This window comes from Bos indicus, chromosome 9 (genome assembly GCF_029378745.1).
Source record: "Bos indicus isolate NIAB-ARS_2022 breed Sahiwal x Tharparkar chromosome 9, NIAB-ARS_B.indTharparkar_mat_pri_1.0, whole genome shotgun sequence".
NCBI classification, from domain to species: Eukaryota; Metazoa; Chordata; class Mammalia; order Artiodactyla; family Bovidae; genus Bos; species Bos indicus.
In genome coordinates this window covers 103,938,537-103,962,023 of record NC_091768.1, presented here as the reverse complement: position 1 = coordinate 103,962,023, position 23,487 = coordinate 103,938,537, and the positions used below count along the sequence as shown (strand labels likewise).

The 23,487-nt window shown below is 51.3% G+C and overlaps 1 protein-coding gene across 20 annotated transcripts in view; it reads left to right on the top strand.

The window, feature by feature from the left end:
* Positions 1 to 23,487, top strand: part of WDR27 (WD repeat domain 27) — a 178,087-nt gene that overhangs the window by 310 nt on the left and 154,290 nt on the right. For 17 of the 20 annotated variants that reach the window (XR_011568601.1, XR_011568602.1, XM_070796554.1 and 14 more), the window contains exons 2-11: positions 6,544 to 6,739; positions 12,592 to 12,733; positions 14,301 to 14,425; positions 14,707 to 14,820; positions 16,141 to 16,192; positions 16,723 to 16,793; positions 19,008 to 19,116; positions 20,193 to 20,289; positions 22,373 to 22,473; positions 23,265 to 23,332. Coding sequence is in view for 18 of the 20 variants with exons in the window: in XM_070796554.1 (XP_070652655.1) it covers positions 6,551 to 6,739; positions 12,592 to 12,733; positions 14,301 to 14,425; positions 14,707 to 14,820; positions 16,141 to 16,192; positions 16,723 to 16,793; positions 19,008 to 19,116; positions 20,193 to 20,289; positions 22,373 to 22,473; positions 23,265 to 23,332 (1,068 nt within the window). In the remaining 2 variants the exon portion in view is untranslated. Of the gene's footprint in view, positions 3,844 to 6,543; positions 6,740 to 12,591; positions 12,734 to 14,300; positions 14,426 to 14,706; positions 14,821 to 14,927; positions 15,889 to 16,140; positions 16,193 to 16,722; positions 16,794 to 19,007; positions 19,117 to 20,192; positions 20,290 to 22,372; positions 22,474 to 23,264; positions 23,333 to 23,487 lie in introns of those variants that run through there. The other 3 variants (XM_070796556.1, XM_070796570.1, XM_070796571.1) reach the window with 3 other exon arrangements.

Here is a 23,487-nt window from a genome sequence, read left to right as displayed (position 1 = left end):
GTTACCTGTTCTCTCTTAAAAGCGTGTTACTTCGTGAACTACTATGAGAGGCTTTAAAATGCAGTTGTGTTTATATTCAGGATTTATTTTGTTAACTTGGGATATGGTGTTAATGGCTGCCTATTGGCCACTGAAACATACTTTACCAAGAAAGATTATGTTCATTTTAGCATCATACTTTTGTGTTGATCCGAGCCCCCGTGTTTCATTTTAGAACGTGCTGAATCACTTTTGTGGAAACTGGTGCAGTGTAAATATTAAAAACAGGCAATGACTCTTGTGCCCCTTTTTGTAGAACCTGAACTCTGTCAAGTAGCCACACGGTGTGGGTTGGTCATGTTGCTGAGTAGACTGTCATGTGTTGGGTTAAAAAATGTGTCTGTTGCCGCTTTGAAGTGTTACATCTGTGTCACCTATAGGCGTGTAAAAGAGGCTTGAGAGACTTAGGACTGATTATCTGAGGGGAGTGGCGTTGATTTGCGTGAAGCTGGGGCAAGCTGCATCCGCGTGGGGAGTCGCTGGTTTGGAGTGATGACAGAGGCAGCACTAGGGGACCTGCACACCTCCTCCTGCAGGAGTGTCTGGTACCTGTGACAGCCTGCTGAACCTGGGCCATTTCCAGGTTTAACATTTTCCTGTCAAGAAAGCATATCAGACTGGGAGACAAGGGAGTGTATGGAGACATAGAGATGCATCAAGAAATGACTTTAAAACGTCAGCATCATTACTGTTATTGGTAGTCAGTGATTTGTGCTTGCCTAACAAGTCATGGACTGACAAAAGTACACAGCCTAAAAGCTGAGATTATGTTTTATTCTAAGGACTTCAAGCCTGGAACACAGCACCTCAGATGGCTCCGAGAGACTGCTTTGAAGAGGCAATGGGGGAGCCAGGATATATATAGGAGATTTTGTAACAAAAACCAGATAGTCAGAAATCAAAAGATTACTGTTAGTTAAAACCAGGGGTTTTGAAGAGTTGGACACAACTGGGCGACTGATTAACAACAACAAAGAAAACCAGATATCTCCATTTAAGGAATCTAGCACTTTTCTATGTATGAGAAGATGAGAGAATCTGGGCTCATTGAAATCATTCCTTTAATATGCACCTCATTTGTCTCAGACTGGTATCCTGTGCTTTCTCCTCCCGAGTCTCCTCAGGGTGCCCCGTTGGGAGGTTGTGATGTGATGGCTTGATGGTGATAGAGTCCTCAGTTTACTGATATGGCAGCAACATTTTTCATTCTCTTTCATTTCACTTTGTGGCATGAAAGTACAAACGTGTTTTAAGAACCAATGGTTTGTAAAATCAGGCTTCTCTCAGCTGGGACAATAGAAGATACCTTTTTTTTTTTTAATTAAAGCAGCTAAATATAACCCTTTAAAGTATTTATTAACTTAGGAAAGGCCTTAAAGACACAGGGAGGCCAGAGTGTCACTTGGTGCTTTTGCACCTTTATGATGACCACTGCTTTGTGTTACACTAGGTCTGCTCTCCATGGACCTAGAATGAGAACCTGTCTCCTATCTGGCAAACACAGAGAACTTCGTATTTTCTTTAGCTACTAAGCAAGCCGTCAAGGGCACGTTAATCATGGTGCCATATATCATTTTACTGTGGGCACTCAACCTACTATCTGATTACCACACTGTGTTTTCCAAACTCAAGAATAAATTGGCACATTTCTGGCTGGGTTAGTCACTGAAAGAGAAAGATCATAATCTTTTTATAATCTAAAGGGAGTAGTTTTCTCTCTCTAAAAATATACACATTTATACAAAGAAGAAAAAAACAGGAGATGCAGAAAGTTTTAACAGTGGTGCCCCTTGAAAAGTAGAGAATAATTACGTTTTTTCCTCTTGTATGGATTTTCTAATTTTGTGCAGTTTACGTGTTCTTTTGTGTAACTAAAGGGGCTTGAACGTACAGCCTACCCCCATCTGAGACTGCTTTCTGCTCCGTGTTTACTGACGTGACTTTGGAACAATGGCCTCTTTAGTGGTCATTTGTCACATTTTCTTAAAGTGCTTATGCAGCCTCAGATACACAGGAACCACATCAGAAGCTGACTGCAGTGTGTCTTCTCAGACTTTTCCTGTGATGTACATATGGGACTCTCAAACTGACTTTCTCTGGGAAGACACAGCAAGGAGGTGGCCTACGGAGGGAAAGGCCAACTGTATTATTTCTGTGCTGTTTAAATATTTTGCATTGTATTGCTCTTGTAAATGAAAACAGTTAAAGGACTTCTGTCAGAGGTGATAGGCTCGTGCAGGAGCAAAGGGTCCTGATGGGTGACAGCCTGTTTCCTGCCTACAGGGTCCTCTCCATCTCGCAGTCTGCTTCTCGCTAGGCCCCTCAAAGCCCCTCCAGCCAGCCAGGGGTGCGGGGAGAAGAGAGTCGGGCGGAGGGTTTTCTGGGCTCCTGAGTGGCCTAGGTTCATTGTGCCCTAGACTCCCTGTTCCTTCCACACCAGAATTCAGCCACGTGGTGGCACCTGGCTGCTAGGGAAGTTTCCAGAAGGGAAGGGAGTGAGGTGGGGAACGGACAGCCCCGGCTGTTGCTTCCGTTCTGGTGGCCGGACTTCCGCTGAGGTCCTGGAAGCACGGGCGAGCCCCTCACACCCCGCGCACAGCCGCACACAGGGCACTGCCAGCATGCCCCGCTCTCCCGTGGGGCCCAGGCGTGGTGCCCGTGGTCCTGCGACCATGAACCGCCCCCCACCAGAGCCGGTCCCCACCCTAAGAGAGACGGCTCCGGAGCAGAGCTGGAATTGGGCGGGGGTGTGGGACGAGCTTCCTGGCGGACCCTGACTGTTTCCCGGAGGCGTGACGCCCTGGGTCCGCCCCTCAGACCTTCCCCTCCGTGGTCTCTTGTGGTCTGTGAGGAGGGGGTGCCGCGGTCCCCCTCCTGCAGCTGAGGAGGGGGCGCCCAGAGACACTCGGTCCCAAGCAGTAGGTCGTCGTGCCCGCTGTGCCATGTGTGTGGCCTCTTGGCTCTCCCAGGAGTGCCTGGGCTCCTGTCTGTGTGCCCTCCGCGTGCCAGCCGCCGGTTCCTCCAGGCCCGGCTTTGCTTTTCCTTTGCACGCACTTGCTCGCTCCTCCGTCTTGAACCTGAGGGACTTAGACCTGGGGTTTGTGGAGCTAAAGGCTTGGGAGGGAAGGTGGCCGTGCCTGACCTGAACTTCGCTGGAAGTAGAGTCTGGATGGCCTTGCTTTTGGGGGTGGATGGAGGGCTGCAGTTTGTCTCCCAGGGTCTGCAGGCCTTTGGTTACTTTCTGTTCCACTCGTGTCTATTTGCTTAAGCCAACTTCATGCTTGGGCTGCAAACACGGGTTCTTTCCCATCATTTCCTCCAGGGCCACAGGCTTGGTCACTATTGACCATGAGCCTTCGCTCTGTCCCCGTGGCCTGCCTGCCACTGTCACTAAGCACCGCCCTGAAGGGTCACTGCCGTCCCCCCTCGGGCACTGGCTTCTGCAGGCGTCAGGGGAGCTGTCACGAGTAATCCCACATTTCAGCGCTTCACACAGTAGAGGTCCAAATGGACCTCGGGTCGTACAGCAGGCCACCCGGTGCTGCTGGTCACGTGACCCTACGGAGCAGCAGCTCAGGCGCGCCTCCAGCGGGCGCCCTCCCTCTGGGGCTTCCCAGCCTTGCGGCACCTCCTGTATCTCAGGCTGTGGCTTCTCCCTGCAGCTGGGGAGTGTGGTTTGGCGGCATTCCTGTGGCTCTGGGGAGAAAGTGGGAAGGGCTTGGTGAAAACCTAGCAGGAGGTGCCGCGCCTCGGAAACAGGAAGGCAGATGTTCTAACAGGCGTGCGGAGTGCGTCCAGTGTTAAGTAAGCGCTCTGAGGCAGGTGCCAGGGTCCTCGGCTCAGAGGACGCGCTGTGCTGGGGTTTCTCCCCGGGAAAGGGGGCTGGGCAGAGGTGAGTGGGCGGGTCCAGAGCGCGGGCTCTGAGCATCCTCTCCCCCACACCCAAGGCGGCGGGCTCGTTCTCCCGGCAACTGTGAGAGCAGGGGCGCCTGCTGGGCCTGGAGTCCAGGGTGACTGCGGTCAGCCGTGCAGGCACACACCACTCCCCTGACCACCTCAGCTGCTGAGGCCGCCCTGGAGGAGCGGCTTCAGTCACACGGGCCTCAGACTCCAGACTCACTCCTGTGGCAGGCGTCTCCCAGGAGCCGCCCTGGGCCCATCCTGAGGACAGGCCTCTCCTGGGATGTGTAGCTGTGCAGCCTACACCAGCTCTGCGTATGTGTGTGTGTGGTTTTCTCTCATGTGTTCTTTGGTTGATAACAGCCTGTGGAAAATAAAGATATTCCTGCCAGCCGGATTGTTCTAGAGATGGTTGAGGAAAATCCATTTTCTAGGAGACTTTTGATTGTTTTAATTTGCTAACGGAAAAGTCAAATGAGGATAGTTTTCACCTAAACATTTTATTCCATTTTAATTGTGTTTACCTTACAGGTTCACATAAGAACTGTTCTGTCTTGATCCAGTGTGGGCGGGGTTCTTCCAGGCACAATGTCTGACATGTAGGCACAGCCACATGCTGGTTCCTCATCCTAGAGGAAATGAATATGCCTCCAGGGGAGCAAGGTGCTCACTCCTGCTCTGGTGTGTGCAGTCCTGATGTCACCCAGGGTCAGAGAAAGTTTCTCTGGAGCTCAGACTCCGCCCCTCTGAAAGTCAGATGAGAAGAGCTGCCATCTTGCTGTGACTGGGCAGAGCAGTCCCCAGCAGTCTGAAATGCTGGTGGGGAGGGTGTGCAGCTGGGCTGTCGTGGTCCTCGCCCTGGAGCCTGGCTCCCAGGCGCCTTCATCCCCTGTCCCACTCCGCCCTCACCTGCCTCCTGAGCTGCAGGTGGACCTGCAGGCCTTGGTGTGGGACCGTGCACACTGCATGTCTCAGTCCATTACGGCTGCTGAGACAGAGGGAAACCTCACCAGGTCCAAGCCAGAAGGAGCAGACCCCGATGCTGGGGCCCCGCGGCCCAGACCCGGCCCGCTCCTCCTACACAGGGCATCCGTACTCGGATGCAGCACCTGCGTTCTCATGGGATTCTGTCCCTCAGAGAACCCTTGCAGCTTTGGCTGACAATCCACCAGGTGTCCACCCACGGCAGATTACATTTTAGGATTGTCATGGCCCTCCACTGGTTGGCGTCTGGGGGCAAATCTGAAAGTCCCCACGAAGAAATAAAGGGCTGGCCGTGAGGGCAGAGACAGGGAGGCTTAGCATTCACTTAAGCTTCACGCCTGGAAGCCCGTAAGCTAGGACAGCGGTTGTGCAGCAGTGAGAAGTGGGCTGGAGCAGAAAGGTCTTCACGGGGAGCGGGGCATGGACTGTCGTGCTCACAGGGCTGCCGTCTAGGCTGTCTGGGCCAGGTCCTGGTTTGGACTTGGGATCAGCCCGTCTCTCCCTCCTGGCCACTCTCGACTCTCATCCTCACACGCTGCTGCCAGATGACCATGCGTCTCCTGAATGCCAACCCTCCTTGCCTCGCTTCTTTGTTTAGCAACCACCAGAAGTGCCCCAGGGTCATGTGAGCGTCAGGATGACCCTGCTCCATGATCAGTTCAATGGCCACCGAGCCATGACTGCCCTCAAGAGCATCAGCTCCCCACCTTCCGCCCCCTTCCCGTCTCTGCTGGTCCCTGCCCACAGAGTCCTGCCCTAACTGCTACTTCCCCATGAGGCCTGTCCAGGCCAAGTCCACACAGCCAGCCTGGTGGCCACAGGCCTGGGTTCCAAGTCCATCTGACCAGCCTGGTGCCAGGCGGTCAGGCCCTTGCTCTTGGCTCTGTTGGTGGCCGTGTCCCTAGGTTTCAGGTGCACAGGGAGCCTGTGATGGGTTGTGGGGCAGAGCGGAAGCAGGGTAACCCGGAGCTGCTGCCTCGTATGTAAGCTGGTGACAGGGAATTGTTAACTGTGAGGTGGGACAGGGTCTGAAACTCTATTTATTTCCGTCCATGTCTCATTGATTTATGCTTTATAAGACACGGCCAGTGAACCAGTGGTTACGTTATCCGAGATAGTCAACTCGGATGACAGAATGTTGTAGAATAGTTGACTGGATCCCAGATGAGCAGTAGACAGCAATGTATTCTGTAGTTTTCCACCAACCAGCGTAGGAGGTGACTTTGTATCCTCATTGGTGACAGCTGTTGACTCTGGCCGTGATCTGGAGCTGCGGCTCGGGGCTGGTGATCACCAGGCCTCTGCGAGGGTGGCATTCCCTCTGTTACCAGCGGGGGCCGCAGACACCCCACGTCTCTGTGGGTCTGTTCAGTGGGAGCCACAGGACTGGAGCCCAGGTCTGCATGACTTGAAAGCCTGTGGGAGCAGAGAGCAGTCATGGCCGGGAAACTCTGGAGTGGTCAGGGCTTCTGTTTTCTCTTTCTTGAAGGAGAAGAGGGGAGATGAGTCAGGAGGTGTGACGGGTGTGTGTGATCGTACTGGTGATTGGGGATAAACAACAGACTGTGGTCTGCATTAAGCATCATGCCCATGGTCATTCATATGTTCTTGGGGCTCCAGGTGGAAGATGGAAGAACCACAAGAGGTTTCCTCCAGGAAGGATGGCCGTGCGGGTGATATCGTGGTGGAAAAGTTCCTGGTGGATTCCATGAAGCCTGCATCCCACGTTCAGCTTGCCTGCAGTGGGCAGTCCTGTGCTTTCCCTTTGGATGGAAACGAACTTTGCATATGGGACACGGAGGAGCCTCCTCACCAGGTGTGGGAGTTACGCGTGTGTCTGTGTCACAGAGACTTGCCGTCACTGCTCTTTCTCTGACGCTGCTGGCACGGTTCTGCTCTTTGTGGATTCAGCTACCAGCTCTGGGGGGAAAACGCTAACGAAACGAATCATACAAGGTTTGATTTTTAGGGCGTAAACTGCCTGGAATCACTTTATTTAAAATTTCTTCTCGAATAAGAGTATAAGCAAGGAAAAGTTCATCTTAACACTATCAAGACAAATCGAACTTTTGGATTTTTAGATTAAAAAATTTTTTTTATTTTCGTAAATAAAAAAAATGCCCATGGTCATTCATATGTTCTTGGGGCTCCAGTTCTTGAGCCACTTCCCTGGTGGCTCAGAGGGTAAGAAGTCTGCCTTCAGTGAGGGAGACTGGGGTTCGATCCCTGGGTCGGGAAGATCCCCTGGAGAAGGAAATGGCAACCCACTCCAGCATTCTTGCCTGGAGAATTCCATGGACAGAGGAGCCTACAGAACATGGGGTCACAAAGAGTCGGACACGACTGAGTGACTTCACTTCATTTTCTAATTTTTACTTTGCATATTTTTAATACTGCATTTAAGGGAGTTTATTGTGTCTGTTGCAGAGTCTTTAACATCAAACTGATAGAGTTTTAAAGACATCAGGTGGGTTTTGCTGCTGTTTGAGCTTACTATAGATGGTGTGATGCAGTACACGTTCTTTTTTGCTGCTTTCTTTGATTCACCAAGTTCATGTTTCCGAGAGTCATCCACATTCATTTTCGTTACTGTGCAGTGTTGTTTTGTGGCTAGACCACACTTTATTGTTCTACTATTATTGGAGATTTGGTTTGTTTCCGTATTTGATTGCTACAAACTTTTTTTTTATATATCTTTTGATACACATGTGTATACAATTTCTGAGTCTTAAGGAGTGCATCTATTCAGTCTAAAAGTTAAGCCCGGATTTCTAAAGTGATTGTTCCAACCTATTGTCCTTCACATGGTGGGTGAGACTTCCAGTTGATCCGCATCCTCACCCACATTTTGTTCTTTTAACTTTGTCCCTCCTTGTGAGTGTACTGGTATTTAATTATGATTTGAAGTTCCCTGACAATTGGTGAGCTTTAACGCCTTTGAGCACATTTATTACGGATGTGCTCATTTGGCCATTCTCTTTTGTGATATATGTGTTCAGTCTCTTGCCATTTTTTTCCTACTCAATTATCTATCTTATTGATTTGAAAGAGTTTTTTATGTATTCTAAATATAAGCTTTATATTACTTTGCATTTTCTAGAGTTTTATGTAAGTGGAATCAGGCAGTTTTAACTCTTTTCGTCCGACTTCTTTCGCTCAGAGTAATTGTTCTGAGATTTATCTACATTGCTGCATGTGTCAACAGTTTGTTCTTTTTTGTTATTGAGTAGTATTCCACCATGTGGATATACTGTAATTGGTCTGGATCCATTCTCCTGGTGATGCATACTGAGGCTATTCTATAACAGACAAAATATAGTTTTGCCTATTATATAAAGGGAGTTGCTGTGAGCGCTTGTGTGTCTTGTCTCATACATGTCAGTCAGGTGTCAGTCGGGTCAGGTTGGTTGACGGTGTGTTCTTTCAGTTCTCTCTTTATGACCACTTGTTCCTTCAGTTAGTGAGGCATCCTGAAGCCTCTGATCAAACGTGGGCTTGTCTGTTTCTTTCCTGTCAGTTCTGCTCCATGTTTTGAAGTGCTGTTAAGCAGTAAATGTTCAGTATCTTTATATCTTCTTGATGAAGTGATTCCATTAACATGGCAGGACATGCTTTGTCCCTGTTGATATTGCTTACTCTGGAATTTTGGTTCATTTTCTTTTTGGAGTCTACTTGATACTTGTGTTTGTTTGTTTGTTTTTTGTATTTTAAGACTATTATTTTTTAAGAGCAGTTTTAGGTTTGCAGCAAAATTGAGGGGAAAGTAGAGATTTCCTTTATCTCTTTGCCCCCCAACATGCATTTCCTCCCCACGTCAGCACCCCTACATGGTACCTCTGTCACAGTCGATGAGCCTGCATCCATGCCATTTTACCTGAAGCCCATAGTTTGCCTTAGAGTTGGCGTGTGCACTCAATGGGTTTGGACGGGTGTCCAGTGCTGTTATAGCATCAGGCAGCGTCCCCTCCCTTCTGAAGTCCTCTGGGCTCTGCCTGCTCATTCCTCCCCCAAGCCCTCACCCTGGCAGCCACTGATCTTGCATCGTCTCTGTAGTTCTCTCCTCTCCAGAATGCTGTATGTTGCAATTATACAGTGTGCAGCCTTTTCAGATGGACTCTTTCACTAGTAATTTGCATTGACGTTTTCCCCATGTCTTTTCTTGGCTTGATAGCTGATTTCTTTTCAGTGCAGAATAATATTTTCTTGTCTGGATGGGCCAGAGGTTATTTATTCATTCACCTACTGAAGTTGCTTTCAAGTTTTTGCAGTTATGAATAAAGCTGTGGTAAACATCAGTTTTTGTGCAGACATAAATTTTCAAAGTGAAGTGAAGTGAAAGTTGCTCAGTCGTGTCCGACTCTTTGTGACCTCACGGACTGTATAGTTCATGAATTCTCCAGGCCAGAGTATGGGAACGGGTAGCCTTTCCCTTCTCCAGGGGATCTTCCCGACCCAGGAATCGATCTGGGGTCTCCTGCATTGCAGGCAGATTCTTTACCAGCTGAGCTATGAGGGAAGCCAACTCCTTTGGTAAATACGAAGGAGCAGGATTGCTGAGTTGTATGATGAGTATGTTTCACTCTGTAAGAAAGTAGCCCTAGCAAAGGATGAGAGTTCCTCTTGCTCCACGCCCTTGTCAGCGTTTGGTATTGTCTATTCTGGATTTTCGGAGAAGGCAATGGCACCCCACTCCAGTGTTCTAGCCTGGAGAATCCCAGGGACAGAAGAGCCTAGTGGGCTACCGTCTATGGGGTTGCACAAAGTCGGACATGACTGAAGCGACTTAGCAGCAGCAGCAGCAGCAGCATTCTGGATTTTAGCCATTTTGACGAGTGTACAGTAGTACCTTACTGCTGTTTAACTTGAATTTCCCTGATGACTTATGCTTCACGCTTGGAACCTGCGTGTCTTCTTTGCTGAGGTTAAGCTCTTCTGTCCATTTTCAATTGAGTGGTTTGTTTCCTTGTGTCTTAAGAAGCCTTTGTATGTTTTGGATAACAGTCCTTCATCAGATATGTCTTTTGCAAATATTTTCTCCCAGCCTATGGTTTTTGTTTTTATTCTCTTGACAGTGTCTTTCATGGAGCAGAAAATTTTAGTCTTAATGAAGTCCAGCTTATCAGTTCCTACTTTCATGGGTCATGTCTTTCGTGTCTTATCTAAGAAGCCCTTGCCAAACGCAAGTCGTCTGGAGTGTGTCTGTGTTGCCTTTGGAAGTATTTCGTTTTTCCCACTGTATTGCCTCTGTTTCTTTATGAATGGTCTGCTGACTGTTTCTGGCTCTCTCTTCTCTCCCAGGGATCTGTCTGTCCTTTCTTTTGCCAACGTCACACAGTCTTGATCAGTGGAACTTTAGAGTAAGCCTTGAACTCAGGTAGGTCAGTCCTCCACCTGTTATTTTACAATATTTTGTGGCTGTTGTGTCTTTTGCCCCCGCCAAAATAAACTTCAGAGTAAGTTTGTTGATTTCGTTTGGATTATACTGAATCTATAGATCAAGCTGGGATGAACTGACATATTAACAATATTGAGTCTTCATATCCATGAACATGGACCATCTCTCCATTAATTTAGTTCTTCATTTATTTCTTTCCACAGACTTTTATAATTTTCCAATCTTGTGTACATGGAATAAACCCCACTTGGTCATGGTTATAATTCTTTTTATAAATTGTTTGGTTTGATTTGGTAATATTTTAAATATTTGGTGAGGATTTTTGCATGTCTGTTCATGAGAGATATTGATCTGTGATTTTCTTCTCTTGTCATGAGTTTGTGTGGTTTTGGTATCCAGGTAATGCTGACTTCAGAGAATGAGCAAGGAAGTAGTCCTTCTGTTTCTTCTGAAAAGAAGTGTTTCCTCTAATTTTTCTTCTGTTTTCTGAAAGACATTTGGTAGAATTGGCAACATGTCCCTCCCTCCCACCTTGGGAGGCTGTATTTCTTTTTTAAAAAAGAAATTTGTTAAAATCCACCCATTACATTTTAAAGGGAAGAAGTACTGAGTGTCAACCTTATGGCTTTTGAGTCTATTCTCAGAAGTACTTTGTAGCGGGATGGAATTCTTTGCTCTTCTCCCAGTAAGATTGCTCTGTTTATGCCCAGACAGTAATGCATTTACTTGCCCCATTTCTGTGCCCCAGCCCCATAAGTACCTTGCTTCTCAAGTGCTGAGTCAGGAGCGTAGCTGTCTTCACCAGAGAAGCAGCCTTGGTGCTGGAATCCTTCCTCTCAGCCTTCTTCTTCTCTGATCTGAATTCTTCGTTGCCTTCATTACTCTCTGATGTCTGAGAAAATGTTTTCTTTTTTTTTGGCAAAGTGTGTCTCTTTTATCTTGTCCTTCTCACGGGAAGGTTGGTACAGATGAACCCACCTGCCATGGGCGTAGGAGGGACTCTCCTGGGCCTCCCACTTGAGGCAGAGCTCTCACAGCAGAAGGCATGCTGTCCACATGAGGTTGGCTTGAGAGCACCTCTGCCTCCTGGGGCAATCACCACGGTCCCCACCCTTAACTGGTGTGTCTTCTCTTCCTTGTGCTGCGTCCACACCGACTCCCCACCCTCCCCTGGTGTGTCCTCTCTTCCTTGTTCTGTATTCACACGGGGTCTCAGCCATACTGCTGACTGTCTCTTCTTGTCTTTTCTTCATCCCTTCAGTCCACTGTCATCCCCTCCCTCCTCCAACTCTGCCTCCTTGGCTCAAGCCTCCGTGGTGTCTCCTTTGCAGTGTTTTGGTTCCTCTGTGCCCCACCCTTGTCTCTCTTCTGAACCTTCAGAAATGTGTGTTCCTGAAAAACCAGCCCTGGTCACTGCATTCTTCTGCGTGCACAGTGCTGGCCTGTGCTTTTCTGTAGCTCCATCCTAGCTCCCTATGTGGTTGTCAGGGCTTTAGCACGTGGCCTAGACTCCCTCCAGCTTTGTCTTCTTGCTTTGTTCATACCAGCTGTTCCGTAAACACGCTTTGCTTTCTCAGCTCCTCTTGCCAAATCCTTGTCACTGTCCTTATCCTTCAGTATTTAGCACATCTGTCACCCCTCTGCCATGGAGTAGGGATGCCATGTGCATTGTTAATTAATCAATAGGGAAAAAATAGAAGGAAGAGGTAATCATTTGATTTGTGTGCCATTAGTGATACTCAGTCCATTCTGAAGGAGATCAGCCCTGGGTGTTCTTTGGAAGGAATGATGCTAAAGCTGAAACTCCAGTACTTTGGCCACCTCATGCGAAGAGTTGACTCATTGGAAAAGACTCTGATGCTGGGAGGGATTGGGGGCAGGAGGAGAAGGGGACAACAGAGGATGAGATGGCTGGATGGCATCACCAACTCGATGGATGTGAGTTTGAGTGAACTCCAGGAGTTGGTGATGGACGGGGAGGCCTGGCGTGCTGTGATTCATGGGGTCGCAAAGAGTCAGACATGACTGAGTGACTGAACTGAACTGAACTTAGTAATACTGAGTAACAGTGAAATACTTAACCCAAGAGAGTAATTTAATGGTACATGAACAGTAATTTTAATAGTAATAGAAGTATAAATGAATATATGAAATACATGTTTAAAGAACTCAATCCATTTAATTTCTTAGGATTGAGGTTATGTTACATTCTTTTTTATTAAAAAATGTTTTGTATAATCTATGGTCTTTTTGTTTTTTGTTACTCTCTTCAGCTGATGATCCTAAAAGGACACCGTCAGCCCATCACTGCCGTGACATTTGGAAGCAGAGAGAGCCCGCTTCTGGTCTGTTCTGCATCGCTAGATTGTGTCCTGGTGTGGAGCCTGGATGAGTGCAGACAGGAAGAGCTGCAAGGTGACGGGGCTTTAAACACATTGAAATGCACAAAGGGAACGACTCGTTCTACATGCACTTGGTGACACAGGGTGTTTGGGGATCATTTTTGATGCCTTTAACCTTGAAACTTGGTGTCTAAGCTGGATGTTCTGTGGGAAGTAGACCGGGCCCCTCAGAACTGCTGACCTTGGCTGACACCATAGGCTCATTAATTTTCATCTGAAGACTGTCTGTTTCTGAAATTGGTGATTTTTGTGGAACTCTGAAAACAGCTTGACAAGTTGAAATATTCTTCGCTTACTGAGACAGTAGTGAATCTACAGCTCAGTGTGGGAGGCAGACTGGAACAGGTGAGCCAGCAGACAGTGGTGGGCAGTGAGCAGGGAAAGGAACCTCAGTGTGGGCAGGGAATGCGGTAGCACCTGCTCAGTGCTGCGGCTTCTGCAGGGCGGGCCTTGAGCTGGAGGAGGAGGGTCACAGCAGGAGCCGCTGATTGAAGAGCTGAGAACCAGCCCAGTGTGGTTGGAGCTCAGTGATGTTAGGAGAGTTTTATCAGGTGAAGTCAAAGAGTTGGGTGGGTCACATAACTGGAACAAATAATTTAAAAATTTGTATGGAAACATGAGCGATACGGAGAAAACCTTGAGAACTAAGGATGGAGCTGGAGGAAGTCAGGCTCCTGACTTCAGACTACGCTGTAGAGCTGCAGTCTCCCAGGCAGTGTGGTGCTAGTGCTGAGGCAGATGCCTCGATCGGTGGAACAAATGGGGAGCTGGCTTATTTGTTTTGCTTACTGGCATCTAAATGCCTCCTACCTGTCCACCCTGTAAGGTTACCTTGGAGGCGGGGTTTCTCTGTCAGGTTCCTGGATGTGTCCTAGGCCTGAGGGTGCCTGGGGAGGGACGAGCACTTGCTGAGTGTGTCGCGGCAGATCTGTGTGGGGGCCCCCAGGACGGAGCAGCAGTAGGGTGGGTGCACGTTTTCCTTCCTGTGGGCTCTCGTCTTGACAAGTGGCTTCAGTCTCTGGGCCAGACCGCGGTGGGCACTGAGCCTTTGCTGCCCAGGGGCGGGCTGGCCCAGTGACCTCACTCGAAGGTGAGGCTGCAGGCTGGCTTGCAGCATCACTGTGGGGCTTGCAGGCCGGCCTGACACCTCGTCCTCCTGGCGGTGGAGGGGCTCTGGACTGGAACTGAGGCTCAGGTGGGCACAGCTTCCCTTCTGCCTGCTTGACACAGGCCATGGCCGGTCAATGGCTGGGTCTGGAGCCAGGGTGGCCGCAGGGAGGAGGCGGGAGGGTTGGGACCCATAACTCGCCCAGGGTGTGTACGTGGGTAGTTCCCCAAGACACGTTATCCTTCCTGACGTGGAGTCACTTCCCTGTGGCCAATCCCTGGGTTCCATGTATTTCCAGAAGAACTTTCCAATGTTTTTAATTCTCTTGAAGAGCCAAAATCAGACCAAACCTCACACTCTTCTGCACACAGTTCTATAGCAGAGGATTTTGCTGTCAGCATTTCCCAGAGGTCATCATGGGCGTTGCTGAGTGGCCTTGGCAGGCCGACACTGATGACCAAACTCCCTGCAGGGCGACTTCCTCGGGGGACTGTTCTCGGCACCCTCTTGGGAAGGGTGCTGTGTCTGAGGCTTAGTCCCGACGATCGAGTGGTGGCAGTGTGTGCGGGGAGCAGAGTACTGATGCTGGACCTTGAGGTGAGGTCCCCTGGGCCACGGGCCCCAGATGTGGGCCCCTCCCACCTCTTCTCGGCAGAGCGTCTCGCTGGGCCTGCTTCTGTGAGGGTGTTGGCCGGGGACTCCCCGGGACTCCCTGTTGGCTGGGCGTCTGAGTTTTAGCTTCCAGGTTTATATGCAGGAAGTTTCACATGTGGGCGAGGGGATTATGTAGAAACTATTTTCTGTGAGATTCATATAGCTTCTTAATAACGATAATGACCAGGGCACTCCGTGCCTGGCCTTCCTTCACCAATCCCCAGAGCCGGTCCCCGCTGGCTGAGCTGGATGGCCACCACGGCCCAGTGACCGCGGCCGAGTTTTGTGCTTGGCAGACACACATCCTCATCTCGGCATCCGAGGACAGAAGCTTCAAGGTATGGGGCGGGCGTCAGAACATTGGGGCGTGTGAACGCTTTGCGCTCTGCTTCTGGTTCCTGGCCGCTGCCAGACGTGAAATGTCCGAGGGACAACTGCCCTCAACCTGAGTCTGACGTTTTGGCCGGTCACCAGGCGAGTGTGGGGAGCCGGTGCCCACAGCACCATCTGCTGACTCCAGGGGGCAGAGTCTGGTGGGGACCCTCCTCCTGGAACGGGGGCCTTGCAGGGACTGGCACCTTAACTCACCTCCATGGTGTTCCCTGAGGCCGCTTTCCAATAGCAGAAGATTCAGTCAGAACTCAATTGGACTTGAGAGGCTGCTGCTGTTGCTGCTTCGATTCAGTCGTGTCCGGCTCTGTGCGGCCCCATAGACGGCAGCCCACCAGGCTCCCCCGTCCCTGGGATTCTCTAGGAAAGAACACTGGAGTGGGTTGCCATTTCCTTCTCCAATGCATGAAAGTGAAAAGTGAAAGTGAAGTCACTCAGTCGTGTCTGACCCTCAGTGACCCCATGGACTGCAGCCTTCCAGGCTCCTCCGCCCATGGGATTTTCCAGGCAAGAGTACTGGAGTGGGGTGCCATTGCCTTCTCCGGGGCTTGAGAGGAGAGTAACTCTAAATGCAGGCTCAGGCCTCATCCACCTCGCAGTCAGTTCATCGTGGTCATTAGCTGGCTGAGATGTGAGGACGTCGTATGTTGTAACTGAAGGAAATGGAGGGTAGGTAGCAGGTGTCTGCAGACAGAGAGAGGAGGGAGTCTGTAAATACTTCCCTCGTTGCCTTGAAGTTCCTGCCACCTACTTGACAGAGGTCCCCTCCCCGCTCTGAGGCAGCAGTCGGGACTGGAACCCCAGCTCCCCGCTCACCAGGGGAACCCCGGCTCCCTGCTGTGGAGGGCTGGCTGGGCTGAGCCCTGCTTCTCTGTGAGGTGAGGTGCTGGCGTCCTCGCCTGCAGGGTGTGTGAGGGTTGGAGCTGCTGTTTGCAGAAGAGGGGTGTGAGCCCATCTCCACGTAACTGGTCCTTTCCAGTCTTCCGACCCCATCTCGAGATGTTGCTGAAGTGCTGGTAATGTTCCCAACCTTGTCTTGTCTGCGTCTTCCAAACCCATAGGTTGATGTTTCTGGAAGTGTTTATTTCCTGTATGTTCTGATGTCTTCTACTGTGTTTCTATAGTTTTGTTACTTATGTCCTTATTATTTTCTGCTTTAGATAACCATTCACATAAATTAATTGGTAGCTGGGTAGAATATTCGTTCAAGCTGTAGCAACAATGGCAATGCTTGTGCTTCTTCTAAAGAAATGTGTGTCTGTCCAAAGGTTTGGGACCATCGTATGGGGTCGCTGATATACAGCTCATCAGTGTTAACAGGTAACTCGGGGCATGATTCCCGTGAGCAGGCTGTGCACACAGTTCATCCTAGTTCACATGTTAATCTTTAAGTCAGGGCTGCCCCGTCCATCGGTCTCAGTGTCACTCATGGAGAGTGTTTCATGCTTGTCTACTATCTCTCCACATGTTGAAAGAGTTCACATAACAGTTAATCCTTCTGAAACTTTTAACTTAAAATTAAGTAGATGCTTGGAGTCAGAGCCTCTTGTGTCTCAGAAAATTGGGAAATCATGTTGGCGGCCCTAAGAAAAGTGCTGTCCGCCTCCGCTGCTGCCTGGAAGCAAGGCCCAGCGCTGCGGCCTCTGCCGACAGAGCCAGCGGACGCGGCTAGGAGTGAGGGGCTGGCCTGGGTGGGCCGTGTACCGCTCCTGAGCCCTTTTGGGTGGCCGGGCGCTTTCCCCACACTCTCCCTGGTGCCGGTGACCCCAGAGTGTGATCACACGGGTGGGCTTGGTGCTGAGCAGGACCGGCCGGCGTCCGAGCTAAGGACCCTGTGCTCCCTTCTGCAGCCGCGCCCCTCCTGAGTCTCCTTGTGGACCCACGGAGTCAGCAGCTGGTGGCTGGCTGCACGGACGGCCAGGTGAGAGCCTCTGTGCAACTCCAGCTTTCAGACGTTACTGTGACGGGTGAACGTGTGCGCAAAGGCGTCTGTTTCAAGGCTGCTTTTATCCTTGGCTGAGGCCAGACCTGCTGGTGCCTGGTGGCCTGGCTGCAGGAAACGCGACCTTCTGTAAAGGCTGGTACAGCCCTTAGTGTCAGCGTTATACCTTTTGAGAGGTCTGAAGGTACTTGGTCTTTTTTAAAACTTAGTTTTTAGGTGAACAATTGAAGTTTGCTTTGCAAGCTATGGATACTGTTCTCTTTTTAAAAGTGGCTGTTGGACTTCCCTGGTGGCTCAGTGGTAAAGAGTCTGCCTGCCAAGGCAGGGGACACAGGTTTGATCCCTGATCTGGGAAGATCCCACATGCCACGGAGCAACTAAGCCCATGAGTCACAACTACTGAGCCTGTGCTCTGGAGCTCGGGAGTCGTGACTGGTGAGCCCGCGGGGACAGCCGCTGACGCCTGTGTACCTCGAGACTGTGCTTCGAAGCAGAAGAAGCCACTGCAGCGAGAACCCCGTGCACCATAGCTGGAGAGCAGCCCCTGTTCTCTGCAACTGGAGAACAGCCCACGCGGCACTGAAGACCCAGCGCGGCCAAAGCAGATAAACATTGTAAAGAGAGTGGATGTTGGCGTGATTCGGGGGGATGCCGTGTTAGGCCGTCACCCAGCCTTCCTCCTGTGAGCCTCTGCTTTCACCCTGAGCTCTGCTGGCGCTCCATCCCCAGATGCGGGGGCTCCCCGCCAGGAACGAGTTACCACGACCCCAGCAGGGTCCTGCCTTGACCTGGTCTGGCACCATCTGCCTGGAGGCAGTTAGGGGCTGAGCCCATGAGCCTGCATCCTCTCCACCCCGTGCCAGTCCCAGGGAGTGGGTCTCCAGGTCACCCACCTCTTCTGTCTGACTTAGCTGCAAATTGGAGGTTCCCACAACCGCTTCCTCCCTCCATCTGTTAACACAGGTGAGCAGCCAGATGAAGAGCTGCGGGGGTGAGGTTGGGAGGGCCTTAGCACAGCAGCTTCTGTTCCCAGGACGTGGGAGGGGGCTCCACTCCCCAGGGAGGTGTTTTCACCTGCCTGGAGCTCCTGAACCCACACTTTGGGGATTTTTATGGAGGCCTCATTGCTTAGGCACCGTTGATTTGATCCTTGGCTGTGAGTGATGGAAGGCCATCTAGCCCCCCTCTCCAGAGGTCAGGGGTTGTTTCCCTGCAACCAGCCCCCATCCTTAAGAAAACTGAGGGTCCCAGAGGTCAGGCCAGCAACCTGCCAGCGGCACTGGGTCCCTCCACGAGCAGGAACCCCCGGGTTCCAGGAGCTCTGCACCTGGGCTGGGCCAGGTCCAAGGCCAAACGTCAGCTTCTTGTTACATTACTGCATCAGCTGAGATAGTTGCTTCCTTTCTGACAAAGCTGACCGCTACAGGGAAAGAGCAAAATTAGCCAAGATGGCGGTGGTCAGGCTCTCAAACCCCACGTGTTGTACATATGATTATGTAACAGCCGAGCTCACTTGCAGCAGTGTGCACGCGCGTCACCAAGAACCTGCTCGGCCGTGGGCCACTCCTGTCGGGTAAGCACATGTAAGTTCCATCTGGAAAGCCTTGAGGCTGCGTTACGGCCGCCGCACCAGCCCGGAGAGAACAAACACGTTTACAGTTCCTGTGACGCCTTGAGAATTCTTCCAGAGAGCTTGCACCTTGCCTACCGTGGGTTCAGTGAACAGTGAGATACAGCAAGACAGCTGCCATCACCTGTTTGAGCTGTCTCCAGGGATGTGTCGGCTGTACTCACGATGCTGTGTTGGAGAGGCCGGCATGCAGTGCTGGGTGCAGGAGCACACCTGCTCTCGGTCCATGCTGTGCATAAGACATGTGACCTCGGGGTCATGCCATGCACTTCTGTGCCCGTAGGGGGGTGCCTCCCGGGTCGGGGATGGGGAGGGTATTGGAGGTCACAAGGGAAGAGCTAGGGGCCTCTGAAGGGCCATCTCTCATCCTGTCAGCTCCCTGCTCACTCTTTTCACTGACCGCCTGCTCTTCATGGTCATATCTGGTGAGAGTCCCATGTCTAGACATGTTCCTGTGTGTCTAGACGTGTTCCCGCTTGTCTAGATGTGTTCCTGCCTGTCTAGATGTGTTCACGCCTGTCTAGACATGTTCCAGCCTGGCTAGACGTGTTTTGCTTTTCCAGCTCTGGATCTTCAGTTTGGTTGAAGGGCACCATTACCGCTGTGTGACGCACGTTGACCTGAGGAAAAAGAGAGAGAGTTTCTCCACTAGGAGGGCAGAGTCCAAGCCAGGTACGTGGCCAGGTGATGCCCTGCAGACCCTGCCATGGAAGTCAAAGCCCCTGTGAACAGGGGTGGGGGAGAGGGGAAGCCGGGGACCTGGAACCAGGCAGGACATGGGGGGCAGATGGTGTGGGGGTGGTGGGGGCTCATCTTACTGCCCAGAGGGTCCTGTCCCTCCCCCACCCAGCGCTTCCTGGCTTCCACGGGTGGTGTCGCAGCAGGGCCACCCAGGAGTCCGGGGCTTCTCAGCTGAGTCTGCTTGGCTGGCCCGGCCCCTCCTTCTGCTTGTCACCCTCCACCCGTCCCAGTGGTCAAGTACTTGAATGTCTGCCACCACCCCGGGAGGAGCCGACGTTTTTACTGTTTATTGGGCTGCAGGCTGTCTGTCGTGGGCACCCATCTGCTCGTTTCCATGCTGCACGACACGTGTCTCTGCTCTGCTCCCCTTCTCGTTTATCACTGTTGTGTTCTTTCTTTAGTGTGTGAGACACATATAACATATGTATTAGTAAATGGCTTTAAGCTATTTCTTCTTAAAGTGGGTCAGAAATTGCCCTTATCTAGTGGATCTTAGGCTTCCCCTGGTGGCTCAGATGATAAAGAATCTGCCTGCAATGCAGGAGACCCAGGTTCGAGTCCTGGGTTGGGAAGGTCCCCTGGAGAAGGGAGTGGCAACCCACTCCAGTATTCTTGCCTGGATAATCCCATGGACCAAGGAGCCTGGTGGGCTACCGTCCTTGGGGTTGAAAAGAGTCAGATACGACTGAGCGACGAACACACACGGTGGATCCTGAGCCCGCTTTCAGAACCCACAGTTAGTTTTAAGCCATTTCCTCCCACCCCCTTTCTGCAGGTCTGTCCTCGAAACTCCATCTCCCTCCCTTGCAGGCTCATGACACAGGGTCTGAGTTGTATTTCCAGCCTTGTGCTTTATAATGTACAAGACCAAGGGTTTTTCTTGACTCGGTCTGAGTTACTCCAACAACATGCATCTCCCACAGTGCCCCGTGGGGTCAGCTGGTAGCCTTCACCATGACCAGTCATTTTAATGTCACATCTCAGATTGTCAGTAATTCTGTCCATAGAAGGTGGTCAGCCTCCGTCCACGAAGGCCCCAGAAACGGGAGAAGAGACTGAAGTGGCCCTTCCTGTCCTGAGCCTGGCAGCCTGTGGCTGTGCATTGTGAGTACTGTGAGTTCCACCAAGCCCTTCTGGAGAAAGCCTCCCAGATTAGGTTCATTTTTTCTAGAACGATTAAAATAAAACCAAACTATTTTTGTCTGTATGAGTAATAATAACTGTAAGTGTTCTTAGAGTTGCATATTTTAAGCCTTAAGGTTGATAATCTTGATCAGTTATTTTTAACTATATTTAATAAAGGAAATGAGATTATTTTTAATTTACTTCACCCATTGAGGCTGATCTTGACTTCTGTAATAGGGGAGAGGGTGACATTATCATAACTCATCCTAAACTTCTGCCATCTGTGCCATATTTCATACCTTTAAGTTTGACCCCAAATGAATTTTAGTTATTTCTTGTTTTATAGAAGTATTTTAAATATTTGGCAATGACAGGGAGCCACTGTTTTACTCTGACTAAGCAAATACATCATGATTTCATTCCCCTTGGCTCCACACAGACTGCAGAGAGCTCTGGCGTTGACTAAGGCCTGCCTTTGGTCCTGCTGGGGTGGGAGCCCTGAGGAGGTGGCTGGTGCAGTTGCAGCCCTGCTGTGCTTACCCGTCAGGCAGCTGTGTCTGCTCAGGGCCCCTGCCTGGCCTGGACTTGAGCTGACTAGGGGGTCTGAAGCCTTGGGTCCCCACCTTTGCTCAGGGAGAGTGACCCTATTTCTGCTCAGGCCCACGTGGTCTCCCTGGGGCTGGTGTTGGAGGCTGAGGACCCATGAGCAGCCCAGGGAGTGGGGGCTGTTGGAGGCCCAGTGGCCGAGGTGTGCTGCTCTCAGGTGTGCCTGAGGAAGCTGCTCTGAGTCCAGGTCTGCGAAGCCAGAGGAGGCTGGCCAGTCAGTTTACAGCCTGGGTCTAGTTTGTACATCAGAAAACAAAGACGCAGCGGCAGATCCGTCCATCCTGGTGTGAACGCCACTGTCAGTCAGTCTCCACCTCGTCAGCTCTGCTCAGCAGGGTCTTCAGGCGCAGCCATGGCACAGGTGTGGGGCTCTGGCAGGGATGCCCACCTGTGTGGGGGTCTCGCGGAGGCCACAGGTGCCTCCCTCTGGTGACCTTAGAGGAGAGGAAAGCCTCAGGTCACAGTTGAGTCAGGCCCAGCTTGTGGCCCTCTGAGTTCTGCCTTCCCTGGACAGTGAAAGGTTGTTGCTGAACAAAAAGACGCTGGGATTCTTGGCCTCCAGAGGAGAAGAATTCAATCCGGGGCCAGAGACGAGGCTTGATCGCTCAGAGCTTTTGTGTAATAAAGTTTTATTAAAGTATAAAGGAGACAGAGAAAGCTTCTGAAATAGGCATCAGAAGGGGGCAGAAAGAGTACCCCCCTGCTAGTCTTCAGCTGGATGTTATATAGTCACTAGCAGTCTGTCAATGAAAGAAAGGAATGTCTTAAAACTCAGAATGGCACCAGGCCCCTCACCCATAAGATGTATTTTGGGATAATCTTGGCATCATATGATTCATCCCAGGGGCCATAAAACAACTGACATGAATCTTGTAGAAGGGCAGATCACCATACAAATAGTTTCGTTTACATAGATTAGGGGAACAATATCTGAGTATAACATACTGGTTTGTCAAGTCGATTCTGAGCCATTAGGTGGAACCAACTTGAAGACAGAGTCTGGGGTAAATGCATAGCACATTAACATAGCTTAAGACAAACATTTCCATAAGAAAAATGCATTGGTTAACTCAAGGTTTGAGAATACTTAACTTCAGGTGAAACCAGGTGTTATTATGACAACACAGTATTTTAAGAGAAACCTCCTTTTACATTTGTATAGAGAAGGAAAAAATATCGCTAGTTTGTTTCCTCCTGCTGCTTAAGAGAGAGAGAAATGTCTGATACTTGCAGCCTATTTCCTCCATTTGGAGACCCCTGGCCTTCCTGCCTGTTACCCTCTCAACAGTAGGGCCTTGGAAACCCGCCCGGGGGACATGCTAGAGGTCGTCCGAGATGGGGCCGGCACCCAAGACTCGGGCAGGGGACCCTCAGGTTCCCCGAGGCCCGGGGTCCCTGCCGCCCTGGCTGAGGGGGACGGTCAGCACACGCTTTTCTCTCTTCCTTTTGGAATCAGCCTCTCTGAGACTGCCCGCTGCTTGTGGATTGGAAGCTCCACCGGTTTGCTCATATTTAACTTGTCAAGCTTTGAACTGGAGGCTGTTTTACATTACAAGGGTAAGATCTACCTTCAGAGAATCTTTGATACAGATAGTATGTAACTTGAACGTTTTCCTTTGTCTGACATTCGGGGGGTCACGGTGGGTGCCCGTCACTGACCCCCAGGGACCAGGCTCCTGGTCAACTGCACCACGCTGGCTGTCCTGGAACCCCCGAGCCCCTGCTACACCCCATCACCCATTGTCCTCTGTCTCCCCCTCCTCCTGGGGCCCAGCCATGTCCGGGACCTGCAGTTGGCCCTGTGTCCCCACCACAGCCTTGCTGCGGTGCCTGGTCACCATCGCAGCTGTGGGGCTGAGTGACAGACTCCTCGCCCGTCCTGGCATCTGCACGCCTGCAGGCTCGGTCCCCACCGGCCCCTGAGCTGCGGGGAGACGACGGACTGCTGCCCGCTGCCCCACGTGCACACGGCCTGGCCCTCGCCCCACTCCCCAAGGGCTCCGGCGTCCTGGTCCGGGCCCTCCTCCTGGGGAGCTGCCTCCCTGTCGTCTGTCTAAACAGGTAGCCTCTGCTGGCCCCGGCGCCCGTGCCTGCCTCCTCCTGGTTGGTTTTCTGTCCGTTAAGGTCCCACTCCATGTGCCCGGCCTGGCTTGGTGTCCTCACAGGGACGCTGCGCCTACTGCACTCTTGCGGCCACGTGTGGAGCTTGGTCTGCAGGCTCACGCCAGGGCACCTCTGCACGGGCAGCGGCCTGCGTGCTCTGTCCTCACCGCCCCGGCCCCGGCCCGTGTGCAGGCAGCATCTCATGGCCTTATGTGTGGCCTGTTTTCTCTTTGCCGGGAATGAAGACTTCCAGAGCCTCAGCATTCAGGTTGCTGGATCGTGCGCCGTGGCGAGCAGAACCGGTGGTGGTGAGGTGAGTCGTGAGCCATACCCTGAGCAAGGCCGGGGCGGTGCGCCCACCCACTGCGGTTTATCCTCCCTTCTTCCGACGTGCTCTCCCGGGTGCTCACCGCGTGAGGTTGTGTGTGAAGGTTCAGGGGTCACACGCGTCTGCACAGGGCACCCATT